Source organism: Drosophila rhopaloa, unplaced genomic scaffold (genome assembly GCF_018152115.1).
Source record: "Drosophila rhopaloa isolate 14029-0021.01 unplaced genomic scaffold, ASM1815211v1 contig_178, whole genome shotgun sequence".
In the NCBI taxonomy this organism is placed as follows: domain Eukaryota; kingdom Metazoa; phylum Arthropoda; class Insecta; order Diptera; family Drosophilidae; genus Drosophila; species Drosophila rhopaloa.
In genome coordinates this window covers 3,839,177-3,853,392 of record NW_025335059.1, presented here as the reverse complement: position 1 = coordinate 3,853,392, position 14,216 = coordinate 3,839,177, and the positions used below count along the sequence as shown (strand labels likewise).

Genomic DNA, 14,216 nt, shown 5'->3' with positions numbered 1-14,216 from the left:
GTGTGAAAATTAGAAGCTCTAAATCAGACTGACTAAATTTTAAATAATTCTCAAAGGAAAATCAGTGCAAAGCAAGACGAAAAAAATAAAATTTATCAACTTAAAGGACATTTAGAAATTTCAACAGCAGAGACTTAAGAGAATTCAAAGACCCTTAAAATTATTTAAATTTATTCGCCTTAAATAGTAATATAAAAAGTGACTTTATAGGAAAAGACCAAGAAAATAGACAATTATTCCAAGCAATAATTAACATATTCCAAAAATTTAATAACTCAAAATGCAATAAATCAAATATAAATTACAATTAATGCCATAAAATGTGTTTAATAATATAAAACGAAGTATTAAAACTGAAAGTCTGAGCCAAAATCTACTTGAAAGAAGCTCATTATTCACTAAAGATGAAATTCAAAGAAATGAGTTTTCCTTTGATTGATTCACGCATGTATTTTTGTTCTCAACAATTACAATTTACCTAATTTAATTGGCCAGAGGCGGAGCCTTAGGCCAAAATCCAAAAATGGCATTCGCTGGTGTGGGATTATGTAAGTACAGTGAACGATTTAGTGGCAAACACTTCCCCGAGGCAATAATTTAATTAATTAAGTAAATAGTAGGGGTTAAACAGTGGAAAGTTTAAACAGAACGATTTTCAAATGAGTTGAGTTTGACTGCCCAAATATTTACTTAAGGTTAAAGTAAACTTTATGGCTAATTGATCAAAATTAAAAATGATTTTTCTTGTTTAAACTATACATACGACAATTATGTACTGTGTCTATCTTATAAGTTTTCCAATATTTGTAAATTACTATTTTAAGCCCTTAAATTTTAACCAACTACACTAATGTTCCCAGTGGTTCCCCAAGAAAATGTAATCCCCAAACATTGCCCCGATACGTATGCTATACAACAAACAAAGGAGCTGCCCCAAGATGCCAATTGGTACGAAATCAAAATGGCTGCCCGGAAAAAATACGATATTGTACACAATAGACATCCGTATATATGCACTCATTTATATTTATACCTACCTTATATAGAGATATTTTTCTGCTGCTGCTCCTGCTGTGTGGAGAACAAAGCGATGAGGAAATCAAAGCATGAAGAAATACCTGCGAAAAGTTTAATTTCATAGCAACGCCCCAGCGGAAGCAGCACAAGCCACCACCACAGCAACAAAGGATCCTTGAAATGGAGAATGGGATGGGGATGGTGATAGGTGGGAGTGGAAGTGGGCGGTTGGGTGGATGATGATGATGATGATGTTGATTCGCAATTGAATACCTGCTTTTTGATTGACGACATGCTTTGTTAAATATAGAACATTTTACTTTTCTCTTGCAGCATCTACCAGGAGCAACGTAAATAAGCTAAAAAACTAAACCCAAACACACCGCCATTGCCTTAACTCTTGGAAAAGAGTCCAAAGTAAGAAGAGGATCGAGCAAAAACGAGCTTACTAGTCAACGAATTTAGCATCGAAGGTGCAGCCATCATCGCCCGGCATAATTACATTTTGCGCTCAGGAAAGCAAACACCACAAACCAATGACCACACGCCTTGCACCGCAGCGCCAGTTCATCATCTCGACGCGCTCCGCCATCGTGGATGCCACCTCTGTACCGGAGGATTCAGCGGAGGAGCAGCAGTTGACCGTCGAGGTGGGTAGCGCCACCACCGGTCCCATTGGCGCTAGCACCACCAACAGCACCACCTCGCCACCGCATGCCGAGGAGTTTGAGTTCTGCACGGAGGATGGAGTCGTTGTGTCCGCAACCCTGGAGGATGTTATGACACAGGTGAGTGCATCTCAAGTTTAGAGGGGAAGAAAGGCTTCAAAGATCAATAACTAGTCCTACCATAAGAAATATCTATCTTTATATTTTCTTTAGCTACAGTAAGCCATAATTCCAATTTTTACAGTTCATTTATATATTGTTTATGTAGACTTTAATATAGAACTTAATTTTTTAGATTTGACTTAATAAGCAGAATACCTTTCTCAGACAAGAAAACACTTAGTTTGGTTTGATGTTCTTGAAATTAGCATTAATATTCTAAATAAAGGTTTAATCTTTTATTTAAATACTATTTGTTAACATAATGTAAGTTCTGTTAAGTTAAAAAAAACCATCCCAGTTTGTTTAACCTTTATTATGAAACTCCATTGATTTATCAAAAATTATTTATTTAAACAAACAATACCTTACCTTATTATCCTTCCTTGATAAATAGGTAAAACTTCTCCCCTTTTTGCAGAACTGCCAGCTTTTGCAGAAGAAACTGACCGACGAAGACGACGATTCCACGGGAGCGGGAACAACGGGAGCCGAGCAACTGGAGGTCATCCGCGTCGTTCTGCCCATGGATGCCGACGACTCCAGCGGCGATGCCCACTTGCATGGACACGTGGTGAACAGCAGCAACGACACCATCGACACCATTGACACCATCGGCACCATTACCACCACGGAGCCCAACGGCACCACCGTGACCCACTCGATACCCATCCACAGCATGGCCGACCTGGCCGCCATCAAGGATGGCGTGGATCTGGCGCAGCAAGTGGCCAGTGGTCAGGTGACCGTGGTGCAGGCAGCCGAGGATGACGATGGAACTCCCTTCATCACTGTGACTGGTGAGTCTAGAATAACAATAGAAATCCTCTTTTCCGATTTAAAATAGTGATATTATTGAGAAATTTGATATTTGAAGTTCACAATCAAAAATTAAAATATGATTTATGCAAATGTTGCTTCTCCGAAATCAATAAGAGATTTTACTTTTGAATAACATTTATTATCCTGAAAAATATATGATAATATAGAAAATTAAACTTAAAAATCATAGTACTTGTAATATACTTCGTAAACTTTCTGTTACAAGAAAAAACGGAAACGCATAATCTTTAAAAAGGATTCAAATCAATTTATCGGTTGCTGAATTTCCAATCTCCTTAAATCATCAGATTGATACTGCTGCATAAATTCCCTTATTGAAAAACCAAATAACATGTGCGAAAACTGATGGGTAAAAATTAATCGCGACGCCACTTTTTTAATGAGCGCAAAAACTGAAAGCCGTAAAAAAACCTACGATTCGCATTACCGATTTATTTCAGTCGAGAGCGGAAAAACACACTTTCGTGAGGTCCTGAGCCGAAACAGAAACTCCTGAATTCATGGGCGGCACTTGCAGTGGGCGGAAATCAAAGCGGAAACCAGCAAACGGGAAACAACAAACAGCAAAAGTCGCGGCTTTGTAAACAAACATAATGACAGGATCAACATGTCCCTTGGGGGAGGGGAAGGAGGGGGGAGGGAGTGAGCTGGAAACAAGGACCAGCTTAAAATCCGGCGTATTTTAAACGTTTGCCTGATATCACAATTAAAACGACTTAATTTGAGAAACGAAACGAGCGGCGGTACAAGGATGAATGGATGGCTCTATGGTTGGGTGGTTAGGCAGATGGATAGATGGTTGGGTGGTTGAAAAGATGGACGGATGGCACACACACCCCGCGGAGGATAGAGATACTACCTGTCCACGGACACACGACACGGTTCCGTCCGAGCCACGTGCAAAACAAAAAGCAACAAAGAGGCAAAGTGCAGCTGGGATTGAGACGGGAGATGAGGAGACGACACACTGGGAGTGATACCCCCGGCACACACATAATTATTATATTCCACTCGAGCGCCGAACAATGAATTAATCGAGATTACACTTCGCCGCGGAACTATCTAACAAAATCGGACACCGAAAAGGGAAGGGTCGGACGCATGTTTGCCATCGTACTTGATTTTATTAGCACAAATTACCACCACCAGGACACGCAGGAGGGCAAACATCTGAATGGCAACATCGGGTAATCACAACAAATTGAGAGGGCTTCACACACAGGGAGGGGGGTGAATAGAGGGTGGGGGGTGCTGCTTAGTGCTCACGTGGATGAGTCGACGACTCGCTAATAACCGCCCGCTGTCAACTAATACTTTCGTCCTCGAAAAAGGACTCACGAACTTTATCACTGCAAAAAAAACAAAGCAGTGTGTATACAAATCCTACTTATTATTCGATTTTCTTCATAAGGTATCGCATTAAAATGCAGTCAAACCTTTACGAAATAAATTTTAATTTCACGAACCAGAATTTCTACTTTGAGGTATATGTTTTTATAATAATAGATTTTTTGTTATTCTTAAAATTAAAGATATAGTTAAAATACCAAAACAAACCTATTTTACTAAAGATTCTCACTTCCATTTTAAATAAAGTAAAATAAAACAAGAGTCACAAACTTAAAAATAAAAAGATAATCATACTTAAAAATATTAATTCGTTAAAAAAATTGTGCAGCTTAACTTTAGTCTTTTCTATTGTTAAAGGTAAAGTCAATGTTCGAATAAATGTTAAAGGAAGCATTTTCACTCATTTTGTATAAACTTCGTGAATATTTTTCTTACGGTGCAGTGATTCCCAATCAGAATTGAAGCGGAATCTCTTTTATATGTTTTGCGGAAGGGTATCAGAGCTTCGACAGTGGGTGCTTATCAGCGGGTTTAAGGGGAATGCCCACCTCATGTTCCACCTTTCTCAAATATGCTGTATTGTATTTTTCAATTGATACGGATTTGCTGGGTGCTCATCGAATCGACGAGGCAGAAGACGACGAGCTTAACATTTAATAACGCCAGCAACTAAAAATAGGAAAATAGAAGGCGGGAATCCATACCAGTTGAAGTGGTTGGTCCGTGATTGGATGGCTAGGTGGACGAGTGTGGGTGGTGGTTGCCAAGTTCCTGAGTTTTGATTTAGTTAGGGAACCTCGTCACATGCCGGGCTTCTTTTAATTGTGCCAACAAAAAGTTATTTGTACGCGCTGGCAATCAAGATAAGTGAGAATTTATTCGTCAAAGCGAGTCGCATTTCATAATTCCCGGAGAATGCTATCTCGCTGTGGAAATCTCGGCAAGTGAAGCTCTACAAAGGACTCACCTCTGACCCAACTTTAGCCCGGGCCAATCCCATTGTGGCTCATCCCCTGCCAGTGTCCGGCTCATAAAAAGGTTAATTGTTTGTTGACGTTGTAGTAGATGCAGGATAAGCCGGCTGCATACCCTCTCCATTTTATCCTGCACTTGTCTGTTATCGTTATCCTGGCAATTTGTGCTCAACTTGCTGCTTGTTGCCCATATGGAGTGGAGCTGGGAATTTTCACAAGTGGCGCACAAAAGTGGTTGTTGCACTTAACCTTTTGATCACAAAAAATATTAGAAAGCACATTCAAGAGTCTGTTCTATCGTCGTTGTTAACCTCTTCATCATTGGTTTGAGTTTGATCTTAATTTTTTCCGCAATTCCATTGTCTATTGACTGTGATAAAGTATTTTGTTATCACTCTTTCATCTTCATTTCTATAACTATAATTATTTGAAAGAACTCTTAAACGTATGTTCTTTTAATATTTGCAGAATTGTTTTTATCTAAATACTGATTACGCTCTTTTAATTAGGCATTAATGAAATTTGTTGTTTCAAGTATTTTTTAATTAATAATAACTAAAAAATGGCTAACTAGTTTTGTGTGATATGGGTTCAAACAAAATATTTCCAACAAAAAGTTGTCCATTTTTGTTTTGAATTTGTTTTCCTGTTTTATTCTTTTTCTGTTTAATTTGATCCAGTTCTGCTTATTTTCGCGGTTGAAATTCATCTTCAAACTGTGTAAAAGGTTCAATTTCGGACCATTCCAAAGGCAATTACCGAATCAAAACTTATTTTGCACTGCAACCAAAGTCATTGAGAGCCGAAATGTTTTGGCGAGAATGCGGTCCACTAGACAGGACCGCAAAAGATCCCGTCCATGACAGTGGAATCGTCCTAAGCCATGGCAACATTAAAGGACATTTGCCAGTGCCACCAGTGCCGCATATCCACTCATCACAACATCCGGTGGAACCACAAATTGCAGAGATAGCCCCAAGGGGCACCTGTTAATATTTACAGTTTGCAGCGGCGTGTCAAAGGGAAAATTCTGGGTTCAGGGGGTTACAGCCCGCAGGGATGACCGCAGCAACTTCAGGGTCCGCACACACCCACACAAGGACCTCCTCGGCAAAGGAAGCAAAATTAATATCTGAAATATGTCATGCAAAGCGGTGACCAGGAGAGTACGGCACAAACCAAATGAAAAGAAGTACTGGCCTGACCACGAGGAGAATATGGAAAAATTCCATGCATGGCATGCCATTCCGGCTGCTTTCTCTGCTTTCTCCATCCTCTTCCCCAACCTCTCGAGAACCACCCGTATGCGATCCGAAAACCACCCACACCATTTTTTCTTTTCCTTTGGTTCGGCCATGGAAACTCCCACATCTCCATTCCAGTGCCGAAGGGATGGCAGCAAGCGATTTGGTTGGCCAGGATACATCCTTCAGCATCCTGATCCAGGGGTTGCAGAGCGAGAGTGCGTGCGAGCGAGAGCGGGCGATGGGCGGGAGAGAGACAGAGAGGCTGCCTGGCAACCAGTGAGGAGAGGGATTGGCCAGGCGGCGTTGCCTTGACGCCGTCGTCCTGTTGCCATCCCGCTCGCGTATCCAGCATCGCAGGACTCCCCCGAGTCCACTCCCCCCCCACACATCTCGACCACCACTTGTGCAGATCCCAGAAAATGCGACTTTGAGCCCGGAATTAGCCAGCACACCGCTTGAAACCAGGACGAGCGTGGGGAGGAAAAAAAAAAACCTGTTCAAGGGTCTGGGTTGGATTACCCGCTACGGGCATACGGATCATAATAGCAACCACCCACCAGGCAACCACCCAACCGCCGAGGCAGCAGCCGCCGCCGTTGTTGTAATTTAATTCGTTGCTGCGCCGCCGTCGTCGTGAGTTCGCCATCATCATTATTTTCGGAGGCATATTGCTAGGATAACATTTGATTTTGGATTCAGTTGTAATTCTACCGTTCGCAGGCACTGGTTGCTCCGTTTCCACGCCATCCGCCATCCAGCATCCGGCCTTCGATTCCGGCCATCGCAACCCAAAACCCAATACCCAAAACACACTCAACACACAAATACCACCCACAGTGAAAGGAGAAATCTGAATGGAGCGTTGCTTGGTCAAGGATTTCACTTTCGCTTTCTGAACTGGCCAGTTGCCAGAAGCAACCGGGTTTCTTCTCCGCTTACATCACTAGTGGATTCACAGTCGCTACTTTGTATGCTTACATTGAGCATCATTTTTTGAGTCTTATATTTGGACCTTTAACACTGGAACTGTGTTTTATCATTCAAAGAAACTCAGCTTTGGATTAATTATTTCTTAAAAATTGTTGATTGGATCCTTGCCTCTGGTTTTCTAATTCTTATGATTGGTTGACGATCTCTAAGATCCGATTCTTGGAATCTGACTCTTGGATTCTGATAAATCAACATCATTGGATTACAAAAAAATGTAATTGACATTTTTGAAAACCTTATGAAAATGTTATGTTGAAACATACGAAATCATCATTGGATCTAAAAATATTGGATTGTAATCTTAACATTTTTATATCCTGGATTCTTGAACAAAAAATTTAAAAAAATGCAGTGATAGTTATTGAGAGACAACATTTAGAAATGTGTTGGCTTTCGGAATCAAGTGATATCTATGTAAAACATCTCCAGTTTGAAGAGGTGGCACAATTTTGTTTCGGAATCATTTGAAAAACCGCTGAGACCACCGCGCGGCTTAGGGTCCACCAATTTCAGCAGCCTACGCTCCACTTCCGGCCAAACGAATGCATTCGCGGTACGGCTTTGACTGCCAGACGCGCCATCACCATCAATCGCAGCAGCTCCAGCACCACCATCAACAGCATCAGCAGCAGCACCACCACCACAACCACCTGCTCCCCTTGGAGTCGCCGCCAACGCCGCCAGTGATCAGTCCCAGCACCGCTGCTGCCGTGGCCTACTCGAATCTCCTGGAGAAGTGCCGCTGCAAGCAATCCGTGAGCAACAATCCCGCGCCTGCACCACCGCCCGCCCAAGTTCAGTTGCAGCTGCACCACCATCACCATCACCACCATCATCAGACATTCGTGGCCAGCGCCAGTGCAACTAGCTACACCAACTGCTCTAATATTGGATTGGGATCGAGATCGGGATCGGGAAGTGGAACAGGTAGTGGCGCCACTGCATCCTCCTCATCGGGAAACTCCTCTTGCGCCGCCGGAACCAACATTTCGGGTGGATCGGCCAGCAGCACCACCATGTACCACCACCACCATCGACGCCACAACAATTTGTCCTACTGCGGTGGTAAATATCTTGAGCCTCTTCTCCATCAATCAAATCGATTTCTATTCAAACTTTGAACTTTGAATACTGTATCTGAAGCACCTGTTTGTCAGGATACATGCTTGTGTTTAGGTGTGTTTGTGTGTGGCCAGCAGAGTCAAGTGTCAAGAGTATTTCCCAATGGTGCCAACTGAATGAAGTGAATAGACAAACGGACGACTTGAGACTGTTGATTAAATCAAGAGTAATTACAAAGACATTCTACTTTGGGTTCAAAGTTTGTGGTTTCATGTTGGGTAAACTCTATCAAATGAAAGGACGTTCTTCCTGATCACACTGTTTTCCTCCTCTCCAACCAGTCACTCATTTAGTTTATAAAATGGCTTACTATAAATATGCTAACAATTTGCGGAGATAGACTAAATATGTTTTTAAACATTATTTGCTACTGGAAAATATAAGTTTTTGAGGCTAAAATGTTCTTGTTTTATACAAATAATTTGATATTTTCATTTAATAAGTTTTAAATTAAAAAAAAATATAGCATTTTTGTATTAACGTTATTAACGTTAAAGCCAAAAAGAAAAACCACAGGATACAATTACCGTCGGCTTACCTTAACCATTTATCCATTTGAAATGTTAATAATAAACCATGTAATAATATCTCAAAATTATTTGTTGATTTATTGTGCCTAGAAATGTAAATTGTCCAAAACGTTTCTTTGAAGTTAATTTATTACCAAGAGTATTATTTTTATCAAAAATACTTTTCCAACTTAAACTCAACGTAATTGTTTCGTTTGCCTTCCAGTTTCGGGCCAGGAGCAGAACTACCAAGTGCAATATGTGGACTCGGAGCTGTACCACAGTAACTCCAGCCAGACGCAAATGTGAGTGGACAGGGGATCAGGATAAATAGATTCGACCTTACCTTATCCCCTTTTGCCTTGCCAATTTCAGGACCTACCCGTTCTGCCCGGTGGCGGACTACCAGGGCAATGGCCAGACGGCGTACTACTCGACCACGGGTCAGTACGGAGCCACCTCGTCGGGCGGCGGTTCCTCGAACGGGGCCCACTCCACCACGCTGCCGTACCTGGTGCCCGTGGAGGAGGGCCTCCTCCTCAACGGCTCCGCACACTCGCTGTCGCAGTCACAGTCGCAGTCGCACGGACGCGATTCGCCGCACAGCCTGACGGTGAGTAGCAGGGATTGGGAGCGGGATGCGGACCGGGTGAACGGAACTAATCGCCACTGGGTGCAGGAGGTCGCGTACATCCAGGAGGCGCAGAGCACGCCCCAGACGCCCACCTCGACGACCACGACCCACTCGGCCAGCGGCGGCAGCCTGGGAACGGGCGGCGGAGGCGCCTCCCGGATTCCGACCAGAGTGCGCTCGGCAGCAGCAACAAGATTGCCTCGGCAACGGTGAGTGCATCCATGGCTACGCCCTCCGGACAGCATCCCCCAATGTACGCACATCTCTCTCGCTCTCCCACAGATCAAGTGGCTGTCGCGCAACTACGAAACGGCGGACGGGGTGAGTCTGCCCAGGAGCACGCTGTACAACCATTACATGCAGCACTGCAGCGAGCACAAGCTGGAGCCCGTGAATGCGGCCAGCTTCGGCAAGCTGATACGCTCCGTGTTCTCCGGACTGCGCACACGTCGCCTGGGCACGCGCGGCAACTCCAAGTACCACTACTATGGCATCCGCATCAAGCCCGGCTCGCTGCTGAACAGCCAGGCGATGGACGACAAGCAGATGCTCGCCGGCGGCTATGGGGCATCCTCGGACGGATCCGGCGGCCCAGGCACCGGCGTCCTGGTCAGCGTGAGTAGCAGCACCGCCGGACAGATGGGGGGCTCGAATGGACTGGGCGGCGGACAGGGACAGCGGCATAGCAGCGGCACCAAGAAGCACACCTTTAAGCCGGAGACCTACGAGGCGTGCATTCAGGTAAGGATCGCAAAACTACATTTACTCAGCTAATCTAGCGGAAGTGTACAAGACTTAAACTAGAGCTTTGAATTTTTCAGAAAAATATTACATTTATAAAATATGAATAAATGAAATTACATAAAGTGAAATATGATATAAGAAATTTAAACTATTAAATCTTATATTTAATATTAATATTTGTATCAAAAAAATTAGAATGAAAACTTTATTTACCCATTTAAAGGCATTAAAACTTTAAAATGTTTAAAGACACCCAGAATGGTTAAAGAATCTATTTGAAAACTGTATTTACTAAAAGCGGTATTACTTTTATTAATTTTTATGTCAAAAACACATACTTATTATTTTGTATGCCAAAATGTATTGCAAAAAAGTGATTATATTGAAATCAACTGCAAATTTTATGGAAGTTCTACAAAAGTTCTTAAGTAAAAGAGCTTCTTTAAACCCTAAACCACTCAGTTAACTTTCAAATGAATTTTAAAATAGACACTTGAAACCCTAAACCATTTATTGATTGATTTCTTTCTCCTTCGTTCCCCAGTTTATTGGAGATGGTAGCACAGCTCTGCCATCGTTTCCGGCCATCGAGCTGAACCACAGTTTCAACAGCGAACTGACATTGGAGGACGTGGACACATTCCGGGCTCTGTACCGCGAGCACTGCGAGTCCTTCCTGGACGCCGTGCTCAACCTGGAGTTCAACACCGTGGAGTTCCTGCTGCGTGACTTCTGGCGGGCCAGCGACAACAATAACCTGGACGAGTGCGAGGAGGAAAAGTACTTGAGCAAGACGAAGCTGTATCTGTTGTGCCACTGCGCAGAAGTGCAGAAGTTCGTGCGAGAGGTGGGTGGAGTGGATTGTTAGTTAGCCAATGATGGCCGGGAGTCGGGTCCCGAGTTCCTTCGCTTGGTCTGTTCCAGATTGTAAAATCTTTTAACGGTTTCAACCAAACAAATTTGTCAACATTAAATCCTAAATATTTTCCACGCTTATTTTGTATTTTTTTAATAATCCGTTTTGTAACCAAATTTATTTTCTAAACATGCTATATATTAATATGCTCAACTGATTTCCTGACCAGGTTGACTATCAATTCTACCAAAACACCGTTGATGTCATTATACCGGATGTGCTACGCTCCATACCGAATGCCCTGACCCAGGCCATCCGCAACTTTGCCAAGAGCCTGGAGATCTGGCTGTGCGAGAGCATGCTGGGCGTGCCGGAGCAGCTTGCCCAGATCAAGACCAGTGCCGTCTCGGCCTTTTGCCAAACGCTGCGACGCTACACCTCGCTGAATCACCTGGCCCAAGCTGCTCGAGCCGTGCTCCAGAATGGCGCTCAGATCTCCCAGATGCTCAGCGATCTAAATCGCGTGGATTTCCACAATGTTCAGGTGAGTTTAATGAACCTATATTAAAGCTAATCAAAAAAATATATATTAAAAATATATATGTTTTGCTGTAATTTTTTCGTTGCTAGTTAATAATTGTTTTTAATTGTATACAACACAAGAAGTATAATTAAGTTTGAAAAATGTGGACAAACTTTTTTAAAGTATATTTTGTTAATAACACTGACCATATGAGGACTATTTGAGAGATATATTTAAAATCCAGTTTTTTTTAGAGTATGCCATTCTTTTGAGTGGTTAAATATGTTCCTTAATAACCGAAAGTCATTCAATTAAACTAATGGCCCAATCTATATTGCAGGAGCAAGCCGCCTGGGTGAGTCAGTGTGCCCCCGCCGTGGTTCAGCGTTTGGAGAACGACTTCAAGGCCGCGTTGCAGCAGCAGAGTTCCCTGGAGCAGTGGGCCAACTGGCTGCAACTGGTGGTGGAGTCGGCGATGGAGGAATATAACGGAAAGCCAACATATGCTAGAGCCGCTCGCCAGTTCCTGCTTAAGTGGAGCTTCTACAGCTCGATGATCATCCGGGACCTAACATTGCGCTCCGCCTCCAGCTTCGGCAGCTTCCACCTGATTCGCCTGCTCTTCGATGAGTACATGTTCTATCTGGTGGAACACAAGATAGCCGAGGCACAAGACAAAACAGCCATTGCGGTTATATGTGAAAGGATGGTAAGCTTTCAGAGATGAACCATTGCTGCTAAACAAATTAGTCAATACTATATACTTTTTGTTAGAAAAAGGACATGGACTTCGAGTTCGAGTGCCAGTTCGCCTACATCACCAGCGACACGGAGCAGCAGACGACGCCCAGTTCGGCCAGTAGTGGAGGGGACGTGGGCAACGAGGCCAAGCGACTGAAGCAGGAATGAGGCCCCGAGATCTTGATCCGGTATCCAGTGGCTGGCATTGAGCGGAGTATTCGTAGTGTTTATGTAACCAATAATCGTTGTCCCCATCAGTGTGCACCCCCAGCCCCTGTCGTCACCAGTCATTCAGCTCTGCATTTAATAGTCGAACCGTGTTGTATATCCGTAACCGTACCGTATCCGTGTGCTAGTTTTTAGTCCTAAGTTCGCACACATCCAGTGTAGTCAGTCAAAATTATAGAGGTTAGTTTTAGGCAGATTCCGGACTCGTATACAGTAAGAGCACTCTTGGGCAGACACAGAACTGATGAGTTTGTTAAAAAGCATGATTATTATTTTAATACTGTTCAATTTTGTTATTCATTGAATTTAGAACTACGTAGTTAAGCCCTTAAAAAAATGTCTAATATTTATTTAATTTAAGAAAGTAAAATGTCCTTTACATTTTCTTTGAATACCTTTGATTTATGAGAGAAGAATCGATAGAACCAAAAAATGTGTGTCCAAAGAAGAATATGAACGCCCAAAGGGAGCTTTAACTGGAATCTTTCGAGTATTGGACTGCCCCCGCATCGAAGTGAACAGCCGTCCAGAAAGCAAGCAAGTTGAAAGCCAGTTCGGCAAAAGCGTCTGGCCTTGTTTGCCCTGATCTGTATTCGTAGGTTACGTTTTAGTTTAAGTATATGTGCATTAATAATTGTAATCAACTGTCTACTATAACGATGGGTTCGGAGGTGGCATCAGTTTTGTCTGGTTTCAACAAACGATCTTGTATATCATAGCGCACGGCGCACCACACACACATAGTCTTAACACCCACACGCGCACTTACAGGAATTAGTCGGGGGTTTATAGATTATAGCGAAGGAACACAGCTCACATCGAACAGCTTGCTCAAATTGAAATGGAACACCCAGCTCAAAACTAAAAACTCAAACCTAAGCTACGTAAACAACAGGCCTTAAATGTGCAAAGATCAACACTCAATTTTGAAACAATACAATTTACCATACCTATATATAAAATATATTTAAAGATACATAAATGTATATGTATATTTTAACTACAAGGAATCATTTTATTACGAAACATGTATTTTAACAGAGGCGCCTATCAGAGTATTTTATGCCATTTTGGGCAAGAGTACAAGCAGCAAGCAAGTTAGATTTTTTAAGTCAACTATCTAGCATTAGCCAACTGAGAAGGGTATGATGTGCGGACCACCAAGTGCATCGATACCCAACTGTCTAGTCCTAAAGCACACATCTGAATTATAAGCTCTGTCCGGCACAAGAAAGCGACTATAATAACCAGTATTCCTTTTCAGGAAGCTGGTTCTGCTCAAATTGCAAAATGCTTAGTTAGCATCTAAGTTCTATTGGTTGTTGAAAAGTAAAAGTAAATCAAAAACTGAAATTTAAAAATGTCAAAACTATTTATGTATGTGAAATAAAAACTGTCAACGAAATATTAAGTCAATTTTTTGTTGCCTAAAAGCAATTAATTGGGTAGTCGTTGAGTTGAACTTTTTAATATTTAGATGAACAAAATATTTTATAAGGTTTTGTGGATCCGGAAATCATCCTAAATGTCAATCTATCGATCTATCTATATATATTTATGGTCGTTGATTTTTATTTTCGTTACATAGCAAGCTCAATGGCAATCGCAGAC

At 42.5% G+C, this 14,216-nt stretch overlaps 1 protein-coding gene across 1 annotated transcript; it reads left to right on the top strand.

The window, feature by feature from the left end:
• The first annotated feature begins 276 nt into the window (after window positions 1-276).
• Window positions 277-14,008, top strand: LOC108037452 (DNA-binding protein RFX2). The gene is given in 12 exon segments (XM_044459039.1): window positions 277-548; window positions 1,351-1,805; window positions 2,266-2,644; window positions 9,106-9,184; window positions 9,255-9,492; window positions 9,559-9,664; window positions 9,667-9,722; window positions 9,796-10,254; window positions 10,802-11,104; window positions 11,343-11,657; window positions 11,977-12,345; window positions 12,411-14,008. Coding segments are annotated over 11 exon segments (2,691 nt in total). The 5' UTR covers window positions 277-548; window positions 1,351-1,553; the 3' UTR covers window positions 12,546-14,008.
• Window positions 14,009-14,216: the final 208 nt, after the last annotated feature.